Source organism: Bacillus rossius, chromosome 15 (genome assembly GCF_032445375.1).
Source record: "Bacillus rossius redtenbacheri isolate Brsri chromosome 15, Brsri_v3, whole genome shotgun sequence".
Classification (NCBI taxonomy): Eukaryota; Metazoa; Arthropoda; class Insecta; order Phasmatodea; family Bacillidae; genus Bacillus; species Bacillus rossius.
The window spans coordinates 7,600,340-7,625,449 of record NC_086342.1 but is presented as its reverse complement, the minus strand read 5'-3'; the positions used below and the strand labels follow the sequence as shown (position 1 = coordinate 7,625,449).

Genomic DNA, 25,110 nt, shown 5'->3' with positions numbered 1-25,110 from the left:
GGGGGGGGGGGGGGACAACTGCTACCCCCCCTCCCCTGGCGACGCCCTTGCATCTATCATACAACAATAACAATGCTGGGTACGGAGCTTTGAAACCCAGTTCATACCGTCTGCCACATATCACACAACAATGCTGGGTACGGAGTATTGTTGAAAATGGGACATTATTTCACGGACAGCCTGCAGTCTGCCGTGGAAACGGGGCAGGCCGGGGGTCAGGGAAGGGGTATCGCACCTATCTGCAGGGGATCCTTGACGGCCTTGAGGCGGTAGAGGTTCTCGCCGCGCTGGAACTCGTCCGAGCTGCCGTTGGCCAGGCACGAGTACAGGCGGATGTCCTCCTCGTTGTCGGGGAAGCTCCAGTAGGCGATGCGCAGCTGCAGCTGCTCCGGGACGGGCGGGTACACGTGCTCCACCAGCTCGAAGGGGATGTGCGCCGCGACGCAGCGCGCCGTCAGCTCGCTGAGCGTCGGCACCTGCGCCCCGTCTGCGAACCGGGAGTCGCGCACACCCTCTAGCACACACACGCACAAGCGACTTCCAGGGGTCGTTGCCGCGACGCAGAATGTCATAATTGACCACAACGCCCGACAGCTAGAAAACTGCTGTGTACCACAACGCCGAAATAACAACTGAATGAATTTGTGTGTGTTTCTTAAATGTACCTTAACGCCGAAATACCACAATCAAACCTAACCTTACCTAACCTAGCGTAATATAACCTAACCTTACTTAACCTAGCCTATCCTAGCCTAACCTAGTCTAGCCTAACCTAACCTTTGTGGTAGTCCTGCAATGACATTTTTCGGCGTTAGTGTATTTCGGCGTTGTGGTATTTCGGCGTTGTGGTGCAGGGACGCAGGAACGCTTTGGAATTGGGGGATGGGATGGGTAGAAGGAGGGGGGGGGGGGAAGCAAACACTGGATCTAAGAACATATAGAAACAACTATAGGGACTCAATAAACCCATTAATAATTGATGATCATGTGATTAAACTCTCGGAAAAATTATTAATATTAAGGTTTTAATATTATTTTTTTTTAGTAAAGTAAGCCTATACTGTGTTTTTTTATAAATAGTGATTTTTTGTTTAGTTATTTAAAAACTCTTAAGTGCTCGATTTTACAAACTCGCGCTAATACATTTATCAAAATACAGCCAGTCATAAGCAATGACTAATACCTAATTGATGTACCTACACCAACTGTAAAAAAAAAAGTGTCGTGCCGGAAGGCAGTCAGTCGGTGCGTTGTCGAAGTTATAAAATATCGTGTCTCTTTTAATGTCAGATTTCCAATAGTGTAGGTGGTCTTCAAGATGTTTGCCGCCACACCTGACAAAAAAAAAAATTCTCCACAGAGACAGAGCGAGTGGGTGACCTGGGTTTTACAGTTTATAAAAAAACGAGTATGCAATCCCGCTCAGATTTTACGAACACAACTGTATACAGCCCCGTCCAGGTGAAATCCGGCTCGATTTTTATGAACAGAGCTGTGCAGCCCCGTCCACGGGAAATCCGGCCCGGTTCTTATGAGAAAAAAAAGCTGTGCAGTCACGTCCACGGGAAATCCTGCTCGGTTTTTTGTGAACACAGCTGTACAGTCCCCGTGCAAGAAGACCGAGGAAGACACGTTGACAATGCCACTAACGAATCAGGACGGGAGAGTGGTTGGAGTGGGCGTTTCAGCTTTCTCTGGCAAACAGAAAGGCGCTGTTTACGAACAGGAAAGTGAGAATCAGTATGCAACGTTTTTTTTTGTCAGGACTTCTTTCAGTTTTTTTTTTACAATGCCTGAAAAGCAATGTGGGACGTAGTCTTTTTATTCTTACAAATCGCCTAGGAAGTTACGAGACAAAGCCATAAACACTATTCCTAGGAAATGGGTCAAGGATATGGCTATTTTTTTTGTTTCGCTGTGATTTATACGAATATTTTACTCAATAAGGATTGAAAATTAAATAAGGTAGTTAATTTTTCCACCATATATATTCTAAACCTCATCTGCCTTTTGTATTAACTAACGAGTACGACTAATGTTCTTAGTTAAATATTGAACGCAGTCATATGCAATCAGAAAACAAAAAAAAAAAAAATATCTTGTTCTACAGCCATTAACCCAAAAGCCAAACGAATTAAGTTTTACAATTTTACCACAACCGCATAATTTGGCAGCATTATTTACAAGTGGATTCCTTTTCATAGTAATTGAGCAGTATTAATATTCGTCTTGTGATCCCGCAATATTTCAAGTGAAAAGTTACGAAAACGTATTAGTATGCAGACATTAATAAGTAAGCGATTTTCTTTTTAACACACACGTCACGTAAAAAAGTCGCACAGTGAAAGCAAATCACGCTTATAAATCCAATTATTAAGAATCCCACACGTTTAAACGAAAATAAACATTTTTTATGAGAGAGGCCCAACGAAAAATATTATTTTTTTCCTGCAATCCTACAGTTACAAGTTTTAGGTTAGGTTAGCGATGTCTTGCGATTTGCGTGTTTATAAACTATCGTAATTTTCTTTCTTTTGTTGGTGTTGCGTCCTTGTGGTCTTGCGTTTCTTGGAACGTTTATAAACTTTGCCTTAGGATATTGAATAAATACTTATTTTGAACACGGTCTTTCATACAAAAATCATCTTGGAGTGTTACCGAAACCTTCAAAACGTGTCAAGTCTACGGAAACTACTTTCACCCCGTTCACGATCGAACACAGAACTAGGAAATCTAGGTCTGGCTTAGTTTACACGAAGATCCAGTAACCCGTAACTTTAAAATAAAATAAAAATCCTTCGTTTAACAGTCCGTAAATTTACTGAAAAATATAACTTGCGCTTCACTTCGCCTGACGATCCGCTTCAAAAAGTACCAGCGTGCGTTGCGGGCTGCAGACACCAGGCGGTCGCTACACGAGAGAGTAAATAGTAAACAGTCATTGTGTATACCATAGGATTCCACAGCATGCATTTAATGATTTAGAGATATATGAAACTAGCTTTATTTGTTGGCAAAAGTCTAGAATGGAAATATTTATATTAGGTTGTACGCAGAAATCCGTATAAAATTTCCCTCATTTACCCCCCATTTTCTCTCACAAAAATTTCAATTATATCTGACAATTATTTTTTTTTAATAAATTACTTATTTTTCACATTTGATGAAAGAAATTAAGAAAAACCCAGCCCCCATCATCACCATAGTTTGATTATCTCTCTCTCCCTCTCTCCCTCTCTCATCTCTCTCTCTCTCACCAATTTCTTTATTTCAAACAGAACCTTTCATACGACATTTCGTAATGTGTCTGAATCTGTGCCAAAGCACCGAGTGGCAAAAAAAAAAATGCTTTCACAGTCTGGATTATAGCGGACTGGAACATAACACGTCACTCTTAAAATATTATCGCTGAAGAATTTCCATGAATTTTCCAGGAGTTCAAATAAATTCCCTGGTCGATTCCAACTTCCCTGACTTTCAAAAATGTGGACACCCTGTTATACGCCTTCATGGCCTTTTTTAATTAGATCACTGGTTAGAAGACACGCCCTGAAGGACTCGGAAACTAATGTCACAACGACGACGGACCCACGTGTAACAACATAAAACCGTATATAGTCACTGTCGTAAACATTAGGGTGCATAAAAAACATATTGGTTTGCCAAATCAAACTACCCTGGAATACATTTGGTAAACTCAAATAATCATAGTAAAACGTAATCTCAAGTATTAAAATACATAATAAAAGTGGCATTACGTTGATTATAATACATATTATCCTTATGACATGTCAACGGGTTCGTATCTCGTCACTGGATTTTTTAAAAACTTTTTTAATAACGTTATAATATATAATATTGCAATAACGTTGAATCAGCTCAATAAGGTTAAGTTTTGTTTTTAAGTAATTATTTATAAACTGGTATTAGTCGATTAAGCAAAAACAAACATGCAAACATATACTTAGTGTTACGTGTTTAAAAATGTTTCAGGTTAATATTTTTATGTGTGTGTGGTTCGCGTCTAGGTATTTTGGCATGTACTCGAAGAGCAAATATTTTTATCGACGATTACATTTATCATGTCTCTACTTTAGATTTCGTGTCCGAGTTTTCGTATTATAAGTTTATTTGTAACATGAACAACAGGAGAACGTATTAATTTGCCCGTTACCGAGGTTAGACTATCATACACATCGTCGGCGAGTACTGAAAAGACTCGCTCACTTATTATTTTTGACGTGATAACGTCTTATAAATCGATTAACGCCGGCTGCACGCGCGAAAAATTGTCACGTTCCGCCTGAAGCCGGGCGTGCAAGAACCGGCCAACCACCGTGCGAGAAAATCTTATATAATATAAAACAGGTTAAGGCGGGGTTTTTAACTAATTGTCCGTGATTATATTTAAACAAATTATTTAAATTAAATTTGCAAAATCTGTAAATAATATTTGAAAATTATAAAAGTATGCAATTTTTCATCAATGTTTTCTTATGACGTTATCACGTAAAATTATCGTCCGTAAACCGACTTTACAGACAAACTCCCCCCCCCCCCCTTTTTTTTAAGAGTGGCAATACAACACGGAGGGATTCATAGTCGAAGGCTTGTTTGGCGAATAAGTAATACTTTATAAAGTAGTGCTTATTCTTCAAGTAGTACTTATTCCAGCAATTAATTCATAAACCTATACTTGACGAAGTAATACTTGAACAAGCACTACTTATATTGGCCATGCTGTACTTGATGAAGTATCTCAAAAAAAAAAAAGGACGAATTTTGTGTCAACGTAACGCAAGCAAATATATCGCTGTAAATACATAATTTACCTGTTTGAAAATAAAAATGCCCACGTTTCAAACCATATATGCGATTAAAATAATGAAATTAATATGTAAGATGATATTTATACTGTATTTGATAGTGAACTTGAATAACATAAATATGAACATGTATTAAAAACGAATTTACAACTACATAAATATGTTTTGAATGTTTATGTTGTTAAATTATGTTGGCCATCTTGTGTCTTTGATCTATAAGTAGAGGTGTAAAAGTAACGAAAAAAAGCTTACCCGTATGTATTCGTTACTATAACAATTAGTACTCGTTACTATCGTATCGTTACGTTACTCGTTACTTCTGATACCGCATAACATGCTATGTTATGTTGCAGCAACGAATCGAGTCGTATTGCGTACGCGTACAGTATCAGTATGACGTCGCGTAAATAATAATAAATAGAATATAAACAATGAACAATATTTGATAATTAACAGTTTTTGTTAACCAAGAAACAATTACATCTCATTAGAGCGACTTTATTATATTATCTCTTTTAAGATAAGAACAAAAAAACGTGAAAATACGCGATAATAAAAAACAAAAACATACATATTTCTAATTTGTAAAAAATACTTGCTTACGTTGTTTCTGTTCCAATCACAAACTTTGTCTACACACACAATACCTTTAATAAACAGTAAAAAACTTGGACGATGAATTTCCAAATTATACTTTACTTAAAATAAACAAACATCGTTCTTTGTAACGTAAATTCATCGAATATGCGCGCGCATGCGTAAAACATACGAAAGATGCGAGTAACGAAATGCATTCGTGTGTGACGTTTCGTTACTCGCTACTAGATGGCGCACCCGTAACTCAGTACCGAATACATACGGTCTCCTACAGCTCTATCTATAAGCGGGTGAAGTTAACCACGTGGTAGCAAAACAACACGCTAGCTGCAGAAGAGGTTATGTACGTAGCCTGTATTGTTTACAAAACTAAGCGGCAACGTTTTGTTTCGTTTCTTTTCCCCAAATTGAATTTGTTTACTCTCTCAATTTTAATTTAATATATGGAAAAATTAACGGGAATTAATACCTTACATAACCTATTCCTTACAACAAACAAATCCGCACCAGTACTTGAGTCACCTAGATAGCCCACTTCATGAAGTATTACTTATATCAATGAATAAGCATGGCTTATTTGATTATGAATACTTGCGAAACAAGGCAAACCTATTTCATGACTGTGAATTCGTATTGAGCAGTACTTATTTGACGCAGTGCTTCGTGAAGTATTACTTGAAGTAGTCCTAATAAGAAGTGCTATTTTTGTTCGCTATGAATTTAATGCCATACTTAAGCATGCATATTAGCAGTACTTTTTTCAAGTATTGCTTATATCACCACTATGAATTCCGCCCTTAAGTGTTCCGATCAGCTGTAACGGACGTCCGGGTGCTAACGGTGGCGGTTCGCTTGGAGAGGAGGGGGTTGTTGAGGGTGTGGAGGAGCGTGGATGGAGAGAGAGGGAGGGAGGTAGCGAAGCGATGCGGGCATGCGGGCGCCCTCGCCCCTGACCGCCTGCACACTTCAACCCCTTCCCCCGCCGCACGCATCCCACCGTAGAAGGGGGGGGGGGGGGGGGGGCCTCCCTCGCCGCGACCCTTCACCCCCCCCCCCTAGTCATACGACGGCCGTGACCGCCGGACCGTGACACGGCATCGAGTCGCGAGACGCGACAGCTAGCGGGACGATAGGTGCCACGCTCGCTGGCGATTCTAGCGCGTTATCGCCTCTACGTAATAAACAATTATTACTACAAACAAACCTTAACCTTACCGAGCTGATTCAACGTTATTATAATCTCATTAAAAAAGTTAAAAAAAAAAAATTCCAGTGATGAGATTCGAACCAGGCCCTTCGAGATTCAGAAACGCCAGCTTTATTGCTGTCTACCGAGCCCGTTGACATATTATAAAGATAACACATGTTATAATCAATGTAATGCCAATTTCTTACGTATTTACAATGACTATTTTAGTTTACCTTATAGATACTCCAGGGTAGGTTCGCTGTCATGAAGTTTGTTTTGGCAAACCAATGTGGTTTGTTATGTACCCTAATGTTTACGAAAGTGAATATACACGGGTTTATGCTGTGGCAACGAAAAAAAAAAAAAAAAAACAATAAATGGTGGAGTGCTCTCAAGGATCTGTGCAGAATCTTTGAATATATATATATATATATATATATATATTCATATATATATATATATATATATATATATATATATATATATATTCAAAGGCAGAATGTTTCAAGCCAAAAAAAAGCGTTTCAACCATTTTTTCTCGCCTAAAAATACACTTTAAAAAAAATACGGCAACAGAACTGCGTATATCTTGGAAAAGTTAGCATATAGCGTGTTTTTTTTCTGAAACACTGCGGACCGTGTGGTGGACTACGTGGATAGCTTTTAACGCCGTATTTTATTTGAATATTTCTTCCCGCATTCTTGAATTGAAATGTTGAGATACTCCTTCAAAGATGAATTATATAAAATAGGTCATTCCTCAGCTCCACACTGAAGAGGGAAAAAAAAGTCAATTAAAAGAAACTTGCACGTGAATATTTACGCAAATTAAATTTTAACTGAAAAACAGTCATTAACTGATAAGATATGAACAAACTACGGAATGCCATTGTTGACAAATATTTTTTTCCACTCGTGCACGCGCAGAACGCTGCAGCCATCATCTGTCTGCTCGCGACCACCTTGGAGCAGTCATTCTCTGTGGAACCTTTGAATATACATACTGTATAGAAGTCGCGAGTGGATAGGATTTACTCTACGTTTTTTCAGGAGCGTATGATGAGCAGCTCGGGAACTTTCACCGCTGCAGTGCGCTGCCGCAACGCCCTGTATCGTCTTAGTTGTTATTTACACGTTAGAGCGCAGCACCGTCGCCCGCTGTCATTCCCCGCACCCCCCCCCCATCCATCATTCACTGCAGCTCAAGGTCGTTCAGCAGGAGGGGGAAGGGGTGTTTGAAGAGTTCGACACTTGTCCGCTAGGGACCACCACAAGTCGATGCCCTAGAGATGGTGGCGATTGCGGCGGTGAATTAACCAACTACCTCAAACCGTATTAGAAATTTTAACCTGGGCTGGCGACTTCTATACAGTATATATATTCAAAGGTGTAACCCAAACGAACCTTCCAACGTTAATTAGTTTCAAGCAAAAAGCAAAAAAAGTTATTAAAACTAGACAGCCATCCAATCAATCAAGATACAAACCGGGCTCTGTCTGTATTTAGCTTCTAGCCTTGGGGCATGGGTTTATGACAAGTTACAATAAAAATCATCAATAAACTTTCTAGGATAACAAAGGGATTTTAAAGTACAGTTCCTAACAAAAGTGTAAACCACAGACTTACTAATATACAATAATTATCCTATTTTTTATATTTCTTAAAAGTTATCATTTCATGAATATTTTGTGAACAGCGCAGACCTTGTGGCATCTCGACCCAGGAATCATTGGGATACGAAATCACACGCAAATACACTTCATTATTATTTTCCCTTTATTTTTCAAAATGTACAAATGAATTAATTCTTTATGTAAATTTTTTTATGTTTTAATTTTTTGAATATCATCTTGCACATCTCACTGTACCGGGAAAAAAGTTGATACTGAAACTAACCATATTGCGTAATATAAACAAAATATTTTATTATTAAAAATGTAGATTTTTGTAATTAGCATAGTAAATTTTAAAAATATTGTATTTTGAATATTAAATGTTGTATCTCAATTATTTTTGGGTAAAGAGATGTATGGTCTGCACTGTTCACAAAATATTCTTGAAATGATAATTTTAAGAAACCGAAAACTAATGTAGTTGTATATTAATAAGTCTGTGGTCTTAAACCTTAGTTAGGCACTATAGTTTATAAGAAATATATCCATATATAGTTGCCCGCAACACGTGCCAGGTGCCTATTGACGTCACGCATACCTTTGCTGATTAGAGCGGCCAGGCATCGCTGCCCCCCCCCCTTTTTTTGACACCGCTCCCCACCACCGGTGTTGTCATGGACCCTGAGTCGTCCGTCTAGAAAATTCTGCGGGCTCCCAGAGGCCGCCGCGTGGAGTGGCGTGACTGGGCCGCCGCTGTTTCTGGTTGCTTCGGGCGTCCGTCGGGTCGTACCCGCTAGAAGGGTCAAAGGGGTGCGAGACCGTTCCAGAAGGATGGGCCGGACGGGTGTAAAAGCAGGCGACGCCAGCCTCCGAGCCAGTGCGGTGTAGAGGGCTAGTGACAAACACGTGCGAGCGAACGCAGCATAGGGACTGCGGTGTGTGTAGGCTGGAAGACTGGGTAGCGGGAGGCTGTGTGTTAGGACAGAGGTGCGAGGCAAGAGGCGAGCGGCAGGTAGAGCCACTGTCGAACCGAGCTCCAGAGAGAAGTGTGTTGACTGCGGACCGGTCCGACCATTGATTTAATTTGTGAACATGCCTTTTTGAGTGCTGTAGTTTGACAAGTGTAAGCATCCTTTACGAACCTGTTTCCTCGCTCGTTGACCAATATTAAAACAGTAACCGACGTCATTTGCTTACTTTTCCTTATCGCGTGATCACTGAAATATACGTACATAAATCAAAAAAATCTTTGGAATTTTTTTTTGCATTTAAGTTTTTTTTATTTTTTTTACTTGGTTTAATAAACTCCGATGACGCACGAACCTCTCGTGACCTCCGGACAAGCTGTCGACGATGAGGTATACCGGTGTGTGTGCGATAATCTTGCGGAACCAGTCGTTCCACGCGCGCCGCGAGACTTGCGACCGCTGTGCTGGCTTCTTCCGTGAAACACGCAAAAGGCAAAAGGCAAAAGGCGTACGAGACCGCCGGACCGATCCCTTCTCTGCGGCGGCTGTACAGTCTGTCTCGCGCTTTGTGACGACCACACCGTTGCCACATTCGCGCTTCCCAGCTTGCTAACATCTATAACTCTTATTTTGTACACAATCTGTAATCATAACAAGTTTTAATATTTAAAAAAAAAAATCATTTGTGGATTTTTTAAGATCATAAATTATTGTACAATAACAGTATCCTTCAACGCTAATCGCCCAAGTATTATTTCACAGAAGAAACTATTTGTAGCAGTCGGTTCACTTTTAATAACAAGGCATTCCATAGAGTTATTTGCTATGCACAAAATCATAAAAAATAATAATATTAAATTATACAAAAAACATATTGACAGAACCATTCAAGCCAAAATGGCGTCTTTCAATTACGACTCCTTAGAAATTAAAAAAATAATATTATCTGATAATGTTCTTCATGGAATACAACAGGAAAATGTATTTCGAAATTTCTCATTCCAAATTTTACTTTACCAAATACAATGTTTCCGATACATTTTAATACCTATGTATTACATTCGTTGTATCAAGATAGGTTTTCGGTTGTGGTACTATGCGCCACTAACGTCTATTTTTTTGCCTGGTTAAAATTAGTATTCCGTTTTTTTCTTCCTTGATTTGGTTTTACCGTTTATATATATATATATATATGTGTGTGTGTGTGTGTGTGTGTGTGTGTGTGTGTGTGTGTGTAACTCAGTTGCTTTTGAATAGTTTTTGCTAATTTGTTAATGTTTGTTTTAAAACATAATGGTAAAATTGTTTTCTGTATTAAGTTTATCTAATTGGGTTACAGTTGATGGTTTCGGAGTCGTGAAACAACTTCAGGACGCTTAATGCAGTTAGGTAACGAGCCTCCGATGGGTATTTTCGTGTGGACGGAATGGTGCCCCTGGGGTCGTGTTGCCGGTAGCGGCCGCCAGGCGCGCGGTGAGCGCGGCAGTCGCGACGGCGCGCAAGAGTTAGTGAATGAGATGGGGGGGAGGGGGACTGGACGGCTGTCGATGGTGGCGAGCTGACGTTGCGGCTGGCGGACTTCGGCGGCCCGGCCTACTGCAACTGGTTTTTTTTTTTTTTGGGGGGGGGGGGGGAAGAGAGAGAATCGTTCGAGACGCCGAGACAAACTTTAAGTCACGAGCCGCAAATGCGTCGGGCGAGAGGCCCGGAATTTTCCCACCATTAAACTGGTCAGTTTTTTTTTTTACGTGAATGCGTCTTTAAAACTGCTTCCATAGTGGGAGGCAATTCCAAAAAAAAAAAAAGAATGATAACAAAATCGTGGGATACAGTTTGGTGTTGCAGCTACATATCTATCATCTCCATCCGGAATTTAATTACATCCACTGGATAGCTAAAGGATCAAAGAATTCGTTACGCTAAGTGAGGACTGTGACGCATCGCGCGCGGTGGAGGGGGAAGCGTCGCCATTTTGAGGTCATTTTGCTGCGTTTCGAAATTTTCCATTTGGTATAACTTTTGACTCGGAGAAGCTACGACGTTCGTTTTTGAGTTTCAATCGTCAGTTCTAGTCAAAATCTATCGATTGCATATATAAAACATTAGTGCAAAATAGTTACAGTGAATATATATGGTGTTAAAATAAAAATATATAAAATGTCGGCCTATGCGCTTCAAAAAGCCAAATCCAAATACACGTATTCACGTAGGTACAACACAAGGCCGTGTCCATGACACAGCCACGCCCCATTTTTATTCGGTGCCCAGGAAGTAGACTTGAGAATCCCTGGAAGTCTTAGGCAGTGAGCGAAAGGGGAAATAATCAACTTGTTTCTCGCGCAGACACGGGCGGAATTTTTGGACAGCCCTGGCAGACAGGTTGTCTCTCGCGCACACAAGGCAGGTTTACACTGGCCGCACAACCTGTATACCTCTATTCGCACTAAGACTTATATCGCGCATATCTTCACCCAAGAATTACGAAAGCATGTAGAAGGAAATCAACACCTGACCTTTTCGTGAACTGCTGTTGTTGTTGGAACTTGAACATAGTCCTAAATTGTTACGGCCCCTGAAAAGGATTTATACTTTACGTTGGCCGTAACCGATCATTTTATCAGCCTGTAGCAGGCTGTATAGTTGAATAGACTTCGGCTCAAATAATCTGGAATTACGGCGGATAAACTTTTAAAGAACTGATTTAATAATTTAAGATATTTTGCCATCGCGGCAGCAGATATATGAGCTATTTGGCTTTCGCACAATTTCATATATATTGTGTAGCGTTTGATTTAATTTTCTTTGAAGATAATTTTGTGGGGACTTTGCTGCAAGAGTGTTTATTGTCCGTATACCAAACTGTATAAGGAACTTTAAGAATTATAGTTAAAGCTATATTTAATTTTAGGCAATATCTCTGATAAGAAAATGTTATATTTATATTTTTTAATGGTTTTAATCCTTTTTTATATATTGATAATCGTTTACATTATCATTTATAATCTACTATTACGTGGCTAGGATATGTACCTAGAATTCTACTGATGTTCCAAGTGGTACAAGTTTTTATTTTTTACGAATAAATTTTGTGGTGAAAACTTTTTTTTTTTTTAATTCTTGCCTAGACGACTCAATTCCCTTTAATTTTTTTGTCTCTGCTATTTTTGGCATTGATTCCGCGGCGATAGCGTCTAAGTTCAAAATAGTTAATTTGTTTAGTTTTTTGTTGATCGCGAACTTAGAACTAGCCGAGGGCAATGCATCGCTGGTACGCGGGGCTGTTTTTTGGCGTACATCTGGCAACACAGCACACGGAAACAAGGACAGCGCTAATGGCAGATAGCGTGCATTGGGAAGAGAAAGTAAACGGCCGTTTCTATTCACACTGCAACCTAGAGGATGAGAGGCTCTACAGCACTATGGCTCGTCTGTCTGATTGCAACACTGCGTTATCCAAGGTGGTTGTTCATTTCTGTACTAACTATATAATTTGTCAAAACTGTTCTCGTCGTCATAATCGCCCAATGTATCCGTCTGCGCTGCAATCTTCTAAGTTACACTTCTTTACGCGCGTCATAAAAAAAATAGTGAATTTTTACGATGCGCGCGCATCAAGCAACGAAATTTCCAAAGGATAAAAAAAAAAGAAGCTACAAACAAAAAAAAAATACAAATAAAAGTTGCACGTGCTTTTAAATATAATAATTTAGTGATTGATATTGAATAATGTTCAAAATAATTAAAAACATTTATTTATTGTGAATATTAGTGATATAATTTATGTTTATTAACTTTCTCAAAAGTATTTTCAAATGTATGTACATCAGTGAGGCTATATTCCCGTTTGTGTAATTTATTTGCATTATAAATAATAAATGATTCCATTATTATTAAATAAATAATTGCAATTAGTAAATTAAAATAAAAATTCAGCATATTTATTTTCAATATTAACAGAAATGTATATATGATTTTACTAAATTAAAGTTTACATTAATATTGAATACAGAGTATTATTTATATTTTTACAGTACAACTGTATTTAAAACATCACTCAAATACTTATATTTTTAATTCTATTAATTATTTGCATGCAAATAAAACTTGTTTATTAAGCCAAGTAAGTATAAAAATTTTGTTCTGCCAATTTTTTTTTTTGTTTTCAATTTTTATGAGAAAGCACATTAGGAACTAAGGTTCATTCCAAAGCAGCTTCGTTCATTCCATCACTTTGCTGGGTTGGTAGTGTACCTAGAACAACTGTCACATTACCAGAAACCAACTCATACCCAAAATGTTTTCCAAATAATTTTTTTGGCGTGATAACGTCTTATAAATCGATTAACGCCGGCTGCACGCGCGAAAAATTGTCACGTTCCGCCTGAGCCAAGCGTGCAAGAACCGGCCAACAACCGCGCGAGAAAATCTTCTATAAAATCACAGGTTAAGGCGGGCTTTTTAACTAATTGTTCGTGATTATATTTAAACAAATTATTTAAATTAAAATTTTAAAAACTGTAAATAATATGTATTTGAAAATTAAAAAAGTATGCAATTTTTCATCAATGTTTTCTTATGACGTTATCACGTAAAATTATCGTCCGTAAACCGACTTTACAGACAACCCCCTTTTTTTCCAGGAAAACTAACATCTCCAGTAAGTAGAGACCGGAAAAATTCGCGGGTTCAAAGACCTGTAGGATGAACTCCATAGTTATACGTACTCTCGGTCAAATGTCACCCACCCATTGGCTGCTGTCTTGTGAGACGCCCCATCGTAGCAGCCTGTGATTCGATAAAGCGTTGGTCGGGGTGTTTCTCATTGGCCCGGAGTTATCCAGGTGAGTAGTTGTGAGCCAATGGCAGAGGCAGCATTGAGGTATAACTATTTCTATTTTAGCCTATCGCGAAATGAATTCGCAAATTCTTCCGGTCTCTACTAGTTAGGGGTCGTCCATTAATCACGCAATTTTTTTTAGTAAATTTTTACCCCCCCCCCCCCTTCCCCCTAGTGATTTGTGGTGAGGTTTTAGACTTCCCCCTCCCCCCCCCCCCAATAAATCACGTGTATTTTTTTTTGGTACAAAATATTTTTAAAAATGTCAGAATATTATCTTTAAATATAAGTATAATCTAATTTAATTCTGCAAAAATTAAGCACAGTGATAAAAATGTCCAGACACACATTAAGGTTGCAGGTTTATTTTCACTGGCATAAAAATAATAAAGGAAAGGTTTTATATGTTATTTACGCATGTATTCGGCGCCGAAATCACAAGTCTTACTGGCGACTAGCAAACCGAGCCGGGTGGTTCATGTTGCAACGGGCGGGGGGGCAGGGGGGCCATATTGTTGCCTGGCTACGGCGAGTCAAGGTCACGCGTCGCTTTTCGGTTTAGTAGAAATCGGACGAAAAAAATAAATACACGTGATATCTCTCGACACCCTCCCCCCCTTCCCCCTTGTGATATTTCGTGATTTACCTCCACCCCCCCTTACGAGCCACACGTGATTAATGGACGATCCCTTAGACATCGAACCAGCGATCCTCACGAAGCGAGCGTCCAGGCAACGAGAAGACCGGACGGACAACCAGACCGGGCTGTTGCCGTTGTAGAGAGAAAGAGGGGGAGGGAAAGAAAAGGAAAGCCGGCCAGACGGGTAGTCCCGTCGGCGGACAGCAGGCGACGCGACGGCGCTAGACGGGCGCGCACACACACACGCGGGTGTGCGCAGAGCTCCGGGAAGAAAAAACAACGCGATTAGCTAGAGACCGGAAAAAAAATTCGCGGGGTTCAAAGACCTTCCAGGATGGACTCCAAATATCCTCTACACACCCGGGCAATTTGCCGACTGTTCATTGGCCGCTGACTTGTGAAGTCGTCTCGACTGGGTGGCCTGCGATTCGACACTTCCATGAGTGAGGGTGTCTAATTGGTCCTCAAGTCCTCCAGATTAACAGTGAACCAATGGCAGAAGCAGCACTAAGGTATAATTATTTGAATTTTTAGCATAACACGAAATGAACCCGCGAATTTTTCAGGTCTCTAGCCGATTACAAAACTACTCAAGATATCCGAGTTGGGGTCCGCTTACGAAAAAAAAAAAAAAAAAAAAAAAAAAAAAAGCATTTAAGAAGTCACTGACGGCCGAAAAAAGTAATTTTGATTTCGGATCAAGTTTTTAAACTGAGTTTTTAGAAGAGTTAAAATGACTAATACGCGTGTTTTCAAGGTTATTTTCAGGCGTAAAAACAACCAGTACAGATTCTTGAAAGCACTTAAGGGACTTGCAATACACCTTTATCTTAATTTCTCGGCCGTGTAATGTTACGATATTTCACCGTTATCCTGTGACGACGAGAAGACTGCGCGTCTGTTCAGAGCCTAACGCTTACAGGCGATACCGCGTACATGTGTGCATATATAAATATAGTGAGATTTATAGCCGGACACTATAGATAAGAGAGCGGGTGAGATGCTTGGTGTATGTGTGTACCTACTTCAAATTGAAAAAAAAAAAAAATTGAAAGAGGCATAGCAACTAATGCCGGGCATTAGAAAGGTAATTCATAAAAAAAAAAAAAAAATTCGAAATTCAAAATGGCGAAAGGGTCGCGCCTGTACGTGAGCGCTCGTTTCCGACGGGCAGATGTCGGCGGTAATGAGGATACGCCTCGTTACACGACAGACAGCGAGCCGTGCGTCACCGCGAGCGGTTCGCGACCCCGAACCCCCCCCCCCCCCTTCCCCCGGACACCAACCCATCCCCCCCCCCCCCCCACATGGGGTCCAACATCTCCAAAGGTCCACTGCGCTCGCGCGGCGAGAATTTCGGGTTCAACACCCTCTCACACCCCCCCCCCCCCCCCCACACACACACACACACACACACACACAACGCGACCAAAACTCGAAAAACCGCCGAGTTTCACGGTCATATGGCCAGTTCTGGTCTGCACTGGCTGTCCATACATGGATTATTAAACATCATCAGAACCTTTAAGAAGTTGCTGCCATCGGAAAACAAAACGAAGATTAAGTGAAGGAGCACTGCTGCAGTAAGCTGTTCCATAACATCGCAGAGGTATGATGTAAAAAAAAAAGAGAGAAAAAAAAGAAAAAGAGTTTTGTACGTTTACAAAGAAAATCCTCGGAAACTGAGTTGCCAACGGTTCTCTAGTAAAACTGCAAGACAAGAGCTTTGTAAAATTACAAATGGTACGAATCTCTGCCAACTGAGTTCCCAAGAGCTTTCCTTGTGAAAGTACAAAACAAAAAAAAAATTACCTCAAGGGTCGACAAGAATGATGAAAAAATATAATACACGGAGCACAAAACCAAATATCAGCTAATGTCAAGTGATTAAAATTCCCAGAAAGTACGTAAAATTCCGTTGAAGGAATTTAGTCAGGAAACAACGACAAAAAGACGAACCCAGTTTTTTTTTCTGGAATATACACGACAGCACGGATGAACACAGTAAGCTTTCTGCGGCAAAACAGTTCCGACGTTTCCGAACTGACATTTGCTTCCGTCAGCGGGCACAGACAGACTGATTACTGACACTGGACAATGGGGTTTGTCCATCCGCGAATTTTTCCTGTGACATCACTGCAATCAACAATAGCGCAATCCATGACGTTATTTGACATCAATCCAATGACTCTCTAATGGTTTCTTTTCACGCAATTTTGGGTGGGGGAATTTTTTTTTTTTTTGGGGGGGGGGGGGGGGGGGTTGAAAACGAAAACCTTGGGGAAATTTTTCGGGGAGAAAATTGCCGTACCGGTGGAGGAATGGGGAAGTATTTTATCTGCCTATCTTTACTCATTAATTGTAACAGGTAACACTATATATATCTACTATAATTTTTATGGCAGAGGAAATTTGTATTTTGTATTGGTATATTACTTAAGAAATTAAAACAAAATTAAATTATGCCACCGTAATATTGTTACTTTTGCCACTTACTAAGCCACGTAATAGCTCTTTTATTAATTTATAAAGTTATTATACCATCTAATGGTGTAATTTAGGCCTATGTATCGTATAAAGTTCGCCATGTTTCGGTAAATCAATAGAAAAATGAAAAAACCACGAAGAAGCAAATGTGGTGCCCCTACAGGTTTTTTTTTTATTATTTTTTCTGGTCAGGCTGTGTTTTTATTTACAAATTTAATATGTTAGCTTATGTGCAATAATTTTTTTGATGATTGTACGATAATCTTACGGCATTGAACATATAATTCCACCTCTTCAAGCTGTCAACACTGATAATTAATAATAGTAAAAAGGAATAGGCACGCAAGGTAGGTGTAAGATGTTTGGGTGAAAAGTTGGCGAAATTGCATCATTCTGGGGATTTTTTTTGTCTATGGTAAATTGCGAAAATTCATACTGAAAACCTTGCAATATTTCCCATTGCAAAAATCATTTACTTAAATTAAATGAAAATCGAGATGTGGTTTTCCGCCTACATGGATGGAATGGGGCTGACACTCATTTAAATAACGTATAAAAATCACAAAGTCGGTATACACTTGGTTGGAAGCCTACTTTGAGATACCGGCAACTGAAGACGCCATATTTGTTTCAACATTTTTTATACAATAACAATTTTGTATCGTTTAATATTTAATTGGCATTCGATAATGCAGACATAACCCGTTAAGAAATGTGCACAAGCCATTTAACTAGTTCTATGGACAGTATTATTACAGTTGTAGTTATTCCCAAAACATTAAATACCAATACGAGTGGGAGAACAGGTCTGGAAAGGCCAGATCAATTTATTAAATACCATTTTATTCATTATCTGATATTCATAATATTCATTAGGTAATAAAATTTTTGTCTGTTCACAAATTACTCACTCTTTCATTTCTAAAGACCATCCAACAGCGTTGAAAAGACACGCGAGAGTTCATAATTATGAATCTTTGGGCGACCTTATTTTCCAGAGCCCTAAAACAACGTTTCGTAAATATCTGATGAGAAAATCTGTGATTCGACAACCAACGGAAAATTAAACAGAGCTGGCGGAACAAATTTATAGGGAAAATCCCTTGAACGAACGTACACTGTTATTTTATTTTGTAGATGGAACACAAATGTTAATGTAAAAATTACAGATATTTGTACATTTGTACATTTCGTAAAAATAACTGCATCACTGCAAAATAGTGCTCCCAGTACTCCTGGGTTCGATTCTTATCCGGGAAGTTATGCTTCGTGTGGTCCCAGTACCTCCAATAGTTAAAAGTTTCTAAACCTTTCCCCGAACAGCTTTCCAGTATTAACTGCACACATTAATAAGCACACACAAAAATAAGGTCCAAGTATTGAATAATCGATTATCTTTTCTAGGGTTTGAAAAAATAATATGCTTGAATGAAACAAAATATAAAATTGTGACAATTTTCGTAAAAAAAAAAAATGCTGAGTGTTATCTCGATAAACATATTTCATATGTGCATAAGTAAGCGTCACCATGTGCTGTACAAACTTACAATATCTTTCTTGTGGTATTACACACTATTTCTTGTCAACTGGTTTCCAAAGAATATTTCTAAAAGTACAGGAAAATCTGTTCTTGTGTAATGACAAGAATATGAAATGACTAGCATGACGATCCTTGAGTTATTACGCGGAAGCTAACTGCTGCCATTCGCCCAAGCTGCCATTATTCACGCAGCTTTTATAAGAGTGGCATCACTTCCGTACAACCCAAGCTGACGGCACCGGCATTATTCACGGAACTGACGGCATTTCCTTCGGGCTTCTTTCACACGAACATCCGAGAATGTCTAGGATTGCTGCGAAGACATCCAAGGAGTATACAAGTAAACAAGAGATTCCACTCCCAAGTTAAGCATAATGCTTCCCCCCCCCCCTCTCTGAAACTGTCACTAAAGATTCTGACACGACCAACCATACAGCATAAAACCAAATTAAATTAGGTTTATCTCGGACGATATCAGGGTCTAGGCTGTCACTGAATTCTTCGGGTTCAGGAGACATTAAAATTAAGGATTTTCATAAGAATTTATTAGTTACGGAAGGTGGTGTTTGTTGAAGACCTAAAAGAATGTTAGGTTAACCTAGTTGTTTCACAATAGTTAACCATCTTTGGCTCGTAATTTACATAAATGCCCGTCTAATGCAATACACACAAAGTGGCTTTATTGGAAGTGGCTATAAGTATTTCTAACTAGTGTCTTCAAGAAAGAACTGATACATTCAAACACGCAAAGGCACACAAAATTAACATAAATATTGGTATTTAAACACAATCGTTTACCGAGGTCTCCAGATTCCTTCAAATTCTGGTGCTACACATTGTTAATATAGTCAAGCATCATTTTATTATTTTAAATTCACGATACAGGCATGCAAAACAATACGTTATTTTGACTCGCGCGATTTAAAAATTCAAGAGCACCTATTGAATTAAAATTGCTTATGTTGGCACAGACGAATCGTTTGTGTAGAATAAGTGCATCGAAGTCCCTATCTAGAGACAACGCCCTGAAGACATCGCAGTCCCTATCTATAGTATCCCTTCGAAATCTACAAAAAAAAGTGTTTGTGCTTAGGTACGCAAGCTAGAAGTCATACCTCTTTTTTATTAATGACACTGAACTATTCTGAATTTTATTGTAACAAAAATTAATTAAATAAATACTCCGTATTCAATATTTATACACACATGAGTTTATTTTGTTTAGTAAAATAGTCTGGATAAATTATAATTAATTATGAAAATCATAAATTAGCCGAATGATCATTCTGATTTATTAATTTGAATTATTTATTAAAAATAATGTAATAATTATCATGCAAATAAATTATACAAACAAGCACATAACCTCACTTATATAAATTCACTTGAAAAAGTTCATAAACACAATTTCTATCACTAATATTCACAATAAATACAATTTTTTAATTGTATGGACTAGTATTCAATATCACTAACTAAATTTCTGAACGCGACTCACACGTAGTTCCACACCCGCCGCTAGAATTCACTACCGGAGAAGCTGCGTCGACTATCGAATTATTCGATTTGCAGAGCGAAAGGTTAAACTATATAATGAAACGTTTTCGATAAAAACGAAAAAGACTTGGAAAAAAAATACTAAACCCCCGGCTTGGACCTGACTTTTGACAAGGATTTTATTAAAATACTCACCACCTTGTTAAAATTCCTTAGAAAGTTAATACTATTTAGTTTCCGCACACGTTAGATAACTATAAATGATTAAGTATTAAAGTTTAAATTTTTTATTACCTACGCGAATTCATGGAAATTCATTTCTTAAATGTAATTATTTTAATTCTACTTTAAGTAAAAATGAAGGATATAGGCCTAACTAGTGTGAAAGAATCAATCCAACGGCCTGAGCTGTGTGTCTAATAATATTATTGCAATACGATAAACAAATAAAATGTATTCATAAAAATTTTCTTAAAGCACTATTTGTACAATAGTAATCTGAAAATTAAAAAAAACATCACTGACGAGTTTAAACCACAATCATTCAGCTTATTAACGGCGCACTATAACTAATGCGCTACGAACTCTGGCAGAAGTTTTTATTAGGAGAAGAGTATTATAATTGCTGTAATAGAAGTATTCTTATGTTTTTTTAATTGAAATTACTCTTTACTACGATTTTTTTAGTTGACCCAATATACACCAGGGTAATTTCACTATCATAAAGTTTCATTTGGCACACAAATACGTTTGATATTATGAAAATTGACTGTGCATGGGTTTATGTTCATACACGTGGGTCTGCCATCTTCCTGTGAAAATTTCGTTGCATGGGGCGCACGGAAGGTAAAAAAATGGGTGCGTGTACTTATGTACGCGCGTGAGAAGTTATACTTATTTGGCATCATTAAAAGATAGTTTTTAATTGCATGCAAATAAATAATTACAATAAAATAATAAAAGGGCTGGAAAAAGATAGTCAAAACAGTCAATAAAGTTCAGTTTAAATTTGAAAAGTTAAATAAATTATATTTAGAGAATAATAAATATATATGACATAATTTGTACAAAATATTATAAGATTCTTAATTTTAAATATTTATGATTGATTATTTAATATTTTAAAAGAAAATTAATAAATTTAATAATAAGTTCAAAAATTTAATTTAGTTTATTCATATTTTAAATATTTATTATTTTCTTAATTTAATATTCACTTTTCATTTTTATCAAAAAGTTTTCATAAATTTGTTCATTTATTTTTATAAATATTTATTATTTATTAAATTTAATAATAAATATTAATAATTAATATTTTAATTTGATGTTCGATTTTAATTTTTATCACAATTTTTTTAAATGTAATATTAAATTTATTTCTTTATTTTGTAAATATTAAATAACCAATAATAAATATTTATCATTAATAATTTAATAATATTTAGTATTAATTATATTAAATAATAATATTTGTATTTATATCAATAAATAATACATAAGTTACAGATAGTTAACATCAATTATATTGGAGCACTTGAAAAAGTATAAAGGTACAATTTTTTTTACTAATATTCACGAATAGTAAATAATATTAATCAAAATATTCAATTTAAATCACTACTGAATATGATTTATTAGCACATATATAATTCGCAATTGTATGAAACCAAAACACGTGTTGCAATTTATGTAGAAACTAGAAACACGTGGATAAATATTATAAATACGAAAACAGTGATCAGAGGCGACGAGCGTGCCAACATGCGCGACTAATAGAGGTTCTATTTCTATTTTGTTGGTAGCTTTTTTTTCGAGACTTAATGAGCGCTTTAGCGGGCAGCTTCAACCTGTTAATTTTGAGTTACAGTGAGATGCGCGCGCTTCTTAAAATTTCACTCTCATCATTTTTTCATAACGCGCCTAAAGAAGTATAACTTCAAAAAAAGTTATATATATTTATATATATATATACACACACATACACACACACCTACCGCCGAGTTTTGAACCACGGCCCTTCAGCATATTGACCGCGCAGTATAACCACTGCTCTGACAGAAGGTTACGAGGAAAATGTGTAATACCAAAATAATGTGTTTTTTTTTTCTAAACCTTGGAATTTACTCTTTACTATGACTAATTTAGTTTGCCAAAATAAATTCCATGGTAATTTCACTATCATAAAGTTTCATTCGGCACACCAATACGTTTGGTTATGTCCCTCTAACGTGGGTTCATGTCCATACACGTGGGTCCACCATCTTCACGTGAAAATGTCGTCACATGGTGCGCGCGCATCTTAAAAATTTTACTCGCATCATTTTTTTTTTCATAACGCGCCTAAAGAAGTACCTATAACTTCAAAAAAAAAATTTTAATTCACTCTCGTCATTCCCCCCCCCCCCCCCCCCCCACCACCATAACGCGCCCAAAAATAAGTATGACTTCAAAATGCCGGTGAAGCATGCATGCGGGCACTGGCGGCAGGGCAGGTATAGGCGCAGTGCGTGACAGCCGCTACGGCCGCTGCACACACACACACACGCACACACGAGAGCGCGCGCGGGCAGTGGCGACCCAGCTGACTTCGATCCCCGGCCCCCTCTCCCCCCCACCCCTGTAGCTCCTAGGGGTAGTCCCAAGGCGCGCAGACCTTCACAGCCCCCTGGAACGGGAGCGACTGCGACACCACGGGACGAGAGAGCCGAACACGTCCGATCGTGCATCTTCGGTTGTTTTTTTTTTTTTTTTGTTCGTCGTAACTGACGATTAGACACATTCAAAATTCGCGGATTCATTTCGCGATAGGCTAGCATCAAAACAACTATGCCTTCGTACCGCTTCCGCGATCGGCCCAACATATTTTATCCGGGGAACCGTGAGCCGATGAGAAACACTAAACCAAAGAAAGTGCCGAATCGCGGACAGCCTAGTTGAGACGTCTCACGCGCCAGTGGCCGACGAACAGGTGTCATTTCCGCGAGTATTTAAATGACTGTGGAGTGGTGGAGTCTATCCTAGAGGTCAATGAATCCGCGAATTCTGCAGGTCTCTACGTCATGATAACTAATGGTTAGAGATCCGTGAAATTCGCGATTTCAAATCCCTAAAGGATAGACTCCATGATCCTCTATGCACTCGTGCAAATTACATCTGCTGATTGGTTACCGACTCGTGGCACCTGTTGACTGGAATGATCGTGATTCGCTAATTCTTCTGTTAAAAGATTTTTCATTGGCCCAGAGTCCTTCAGATAAACTGAAGCAAAATAATGTCAAAAGTATTTGGACTCTATCCTATCGCGAAATGAATCCGCGAATTTTACGGGTCTCTACTAATGGTCAATTAGGTTAGGTTAGCTACATTATAAATACTTTTAAAACATTGCGGACGGTTGATTTGGTTAGGATAGCTACGTCAAAGATACTGTGAAATCATGTAAAAGGTTTCCTAGCCCTGGATAGCTACATATTAAAAAGTTATTTGCTAAGCAACCATAAAATGATTTTACAGTATTTTTTAATGTAGCTATACTTACCTGATATAACCGACCATCCACAATGTTTTAAAGTATTTATAATGTAGCTAACCTATCCTAATCGACCGCAAAATTTAATGCCGCACAGGTTTATACAATGAGATAGAACTAGAAAAAAAAGCGAGCGTGAACTTCGGGGAACTTCGGATGTGGCTCTCGCGCCTGTGAAATTAAGGCTTCCCGAGACCCACATTTGCCACAGTCACGCCGCGCGCCATCTAGCTGCCTGCCGGAGTCGTCGTTGGACGAACGGGAACAAGAAGTATAGAAATAAACAAGAGATTTCACTCCCAAGTTTAACATAATTACTTTACCCCCCCCCCCCCTCCTTCCACGTTTCTTGGCTGTCAAAATCGTAACAAATTTGAGAATTTTGAAATGCAAGGTAAGATTAATTAATATTTTCTGAAAGAAATTCAAACCATTTCTTGAAGTAGCCAGTGGCATTGCAGTGAAACCTAAAAAGTTTCAGTTCTGCAATAAATTTAATTATCCTTATTTGTACAACCCAAAAACGTTAAAAATGTAATTTTTGGCAGCTAATTATGTAAAAAGTATGCGCTGTATATATTTTTTCATTTCGTGAAAGTTAAACAATTGAAAAAAAAAAAAAAAAAAAAGGCTACAAGTTTATCTGTAATTACTGTCAGTATAAAATCTTGACCTGAAATGGGAGGCACCTCCCTTAACGTTTCTGGTCCCAGAACTGGATCAAATGCTAGAGACGTTCGGATGCCGTGACTCTTCGAAGGACGGACGCGTCTGTCCACCTCCGAGACAGCATCCAAGCTCTCGCTTCCTCTAGAGGAGCGCAGTTCAGTGACCCGGACTCTCCCGGTCCACCAATCAGCGCTCCTCGGAAGACTTAAGAGGCCACTCCAGTGTTTCAGGGGCACTACGCAACCCACGTTAACATCATAAGATTCAATGCTATTTTCATTGTGCTTATAACTTATTAACTAATATAGATTTTGAAATGATGCTTGCTTGATATGCAAGACAACGATGCTCTTATCAAAGCCCCTTTCTTCAAAAACGTGCATAAATTATGGTTTTATACTAATCTTTACCAATATGCATAAGTGTATTGTCTAGGTTTGAACCATAATTCCATAGTTGGAGGATTCTGACGTCACCTAGAAAGTCACTACCGCAGGCATGTTTGTTTGACAAGTCGGATGAAGAGTTCCCACAAAATAATTTGCAAACAGGGCGGGTTCTAAAATGTGTTTCATGTTGGATGAAATCGGTCAATAAAGAAACGTGCCTAGCGACAACGGAAATGGCGTCCGTTTCCAACAAAACGAATATTTTAAATGACGAACAACACAATGGGCGATTAAAGAGGTTATAAAAGGTGAAAAAAAAAATTAAAATA

At 38.4% G+C, this 25,110-nt stretch overlaps 1 protein-coding gene across 4 annotated transcripts in view; it reads right to left on the bottom strand.

Annotated features, from left to right (window-relative positions):
• Positions 1-25,110, bottom strand: part of LOC134539543 (zinc finger SWIM domain-containing protein 8 homolog) — a 94,674-nt gene that overhangs the window by 44,755 nt on the left and 24,809 nt on the right. For all 4 annotated transcript variants that reach the window (XM_063381655.1, XM_063381656.1, XM_063381657.1 and 1 more), the window contains exon 2: positions 236-487. In XM_063381655.1, the coding sequence (XP_063237725.1) occupies positions 236-487 (252 nt within the window). The remainder of the gene's footprint in view (positions 1-235; positions 488-25,110) is intronic.